This window comes from Rutidosis leptorrhynchoides, chromosome 11 (assembly GCF_046630445.1).
Source record: "Rutidosis leptorrhynchoides isolate AG116_Rl617_1_P2 chromosome 11, CSIRO_AGI_Rlap_v1, whole genome shotgun sequence".
Lineage (NCBI taxonomy): Eukaryota > Viridiplantae > Streptophyta > Magnoliopsida > Asterales > Asteraceae > Rutidosis > Rutidosis leptorrhynchoides.
Window position 1 is genome coordinate 78809090 of NC_092343.1, and position 1168 is coordinate 78810257.

The 1168-nt window shown below is 35.5% G+C and overlaps 1 protein-coding gene across 1 annotated transcript; it reads right to left on the reverse strand.

The window, feature by feature from the left end:
• Window positions 1–209: 209 nt before the first annotated feature.
• On the reverse strand, window positions 210–823 carry LOC139877109 (glutaredoxin-C13-like). Its single transcript, XM_071864524.1, has one exon. It carries the CDS (start codon window positions 751–753, stop codon window positions 445–447), a length of 309 nt encoding a protein of 102 aa, XP_071720625.1. The 5' UTR covers window positions 754–823; the 3' UTR covers window positions 210–444.
• Between the last annotated feature and the right edge of the window lie 345 nt (window positions 824–1168).

Here is a 1168-nt window from a genome sequence, read left to right on the forward strand (position 1 = left end):
ATCTTCTCAACTTCTCTGAGAATGATATTTCAAGTATGTCAGGAGTTGAATACCGCACTTTTCTTTTTTTATATTTTCATATTTTTTTGCACGTATTCAACACAAAGTTTGAATCTTTATGTATTGACCATAATTAAAATTTCAAGCTCTTCAAAGAGGCTGATGCCACGTACTAATTTGTAATCACATTAATTTGAACGATATCCAAGTGTTCACATTAAACATATAAGAAACATATATCATAGGCTACATTCATGATCTAAAAACTAATGTTTATCTTACTATCCTAAATTCATATTCTGAATAAGCTACGAAAGTACTAGTAATACAGAACGCAGACTACATAGTCTTCAAGTGAATATAAATTACTACTGCTCACAGTCACGAGCCAACTTTATTTCTTCAGATAACTTCCCAACAAAAGCCATATTGGATATATTTGATTTAAGACAGTGACTGATACGGTTTTAGAAGTGGAATGAGGGAGCCGCTTAGGTGGAGTGACATCACCTCGTTGGTGGACCCCACAAGCTTGCCACCAATGAATACAGCCGGTACAGGTGGTGAACTACACCCTTGTTTAGGAAGAGCCTTTTCGATTTCCCGTCCTTCCGGATCTTGGTCAATTTCATAAACTACAGGGTTGACCCTAAGTTCTTGGAATAGAATGGTGACAGCGTAACACAAACAACAAGTGCTCTTGGTAAAAATCACAACTCCATTTTCAGATGTCAATGCTTGTATCTTCTCCATCTCAAAAACTTAAGGATTAAGATCGATTTAAGATTGTAATTAGTTGGTAGTAAGGAGCAAGATCGACGAGGGAGTTAGATTTGCTTGATGGTTAATGTTTTCATGCTCTACTTCTACTTAAATAACCTCGAAAAAGTTTGTAATCCTTTTCTCCGAACAAGAAAATTCGAAAAAAAGATGTGCTTTACTTGGATGCTTGAAAACTACTACTAGAGGTATCTTTGAAAAAAAGATACTCAATGGGAACAATTTGAACACATATATTTTTCTTGTACTTGCATTACAACCACTAAATACGTAATCAAGGTACTAAATCATGATTAAGTAGCTAAACTAGCATCTTTAACGTGGGAAAAAGGAGACCGTGGGTATATAGAGTTTAGACCATTCCACATTCGACGGGCCTTAGTGATTC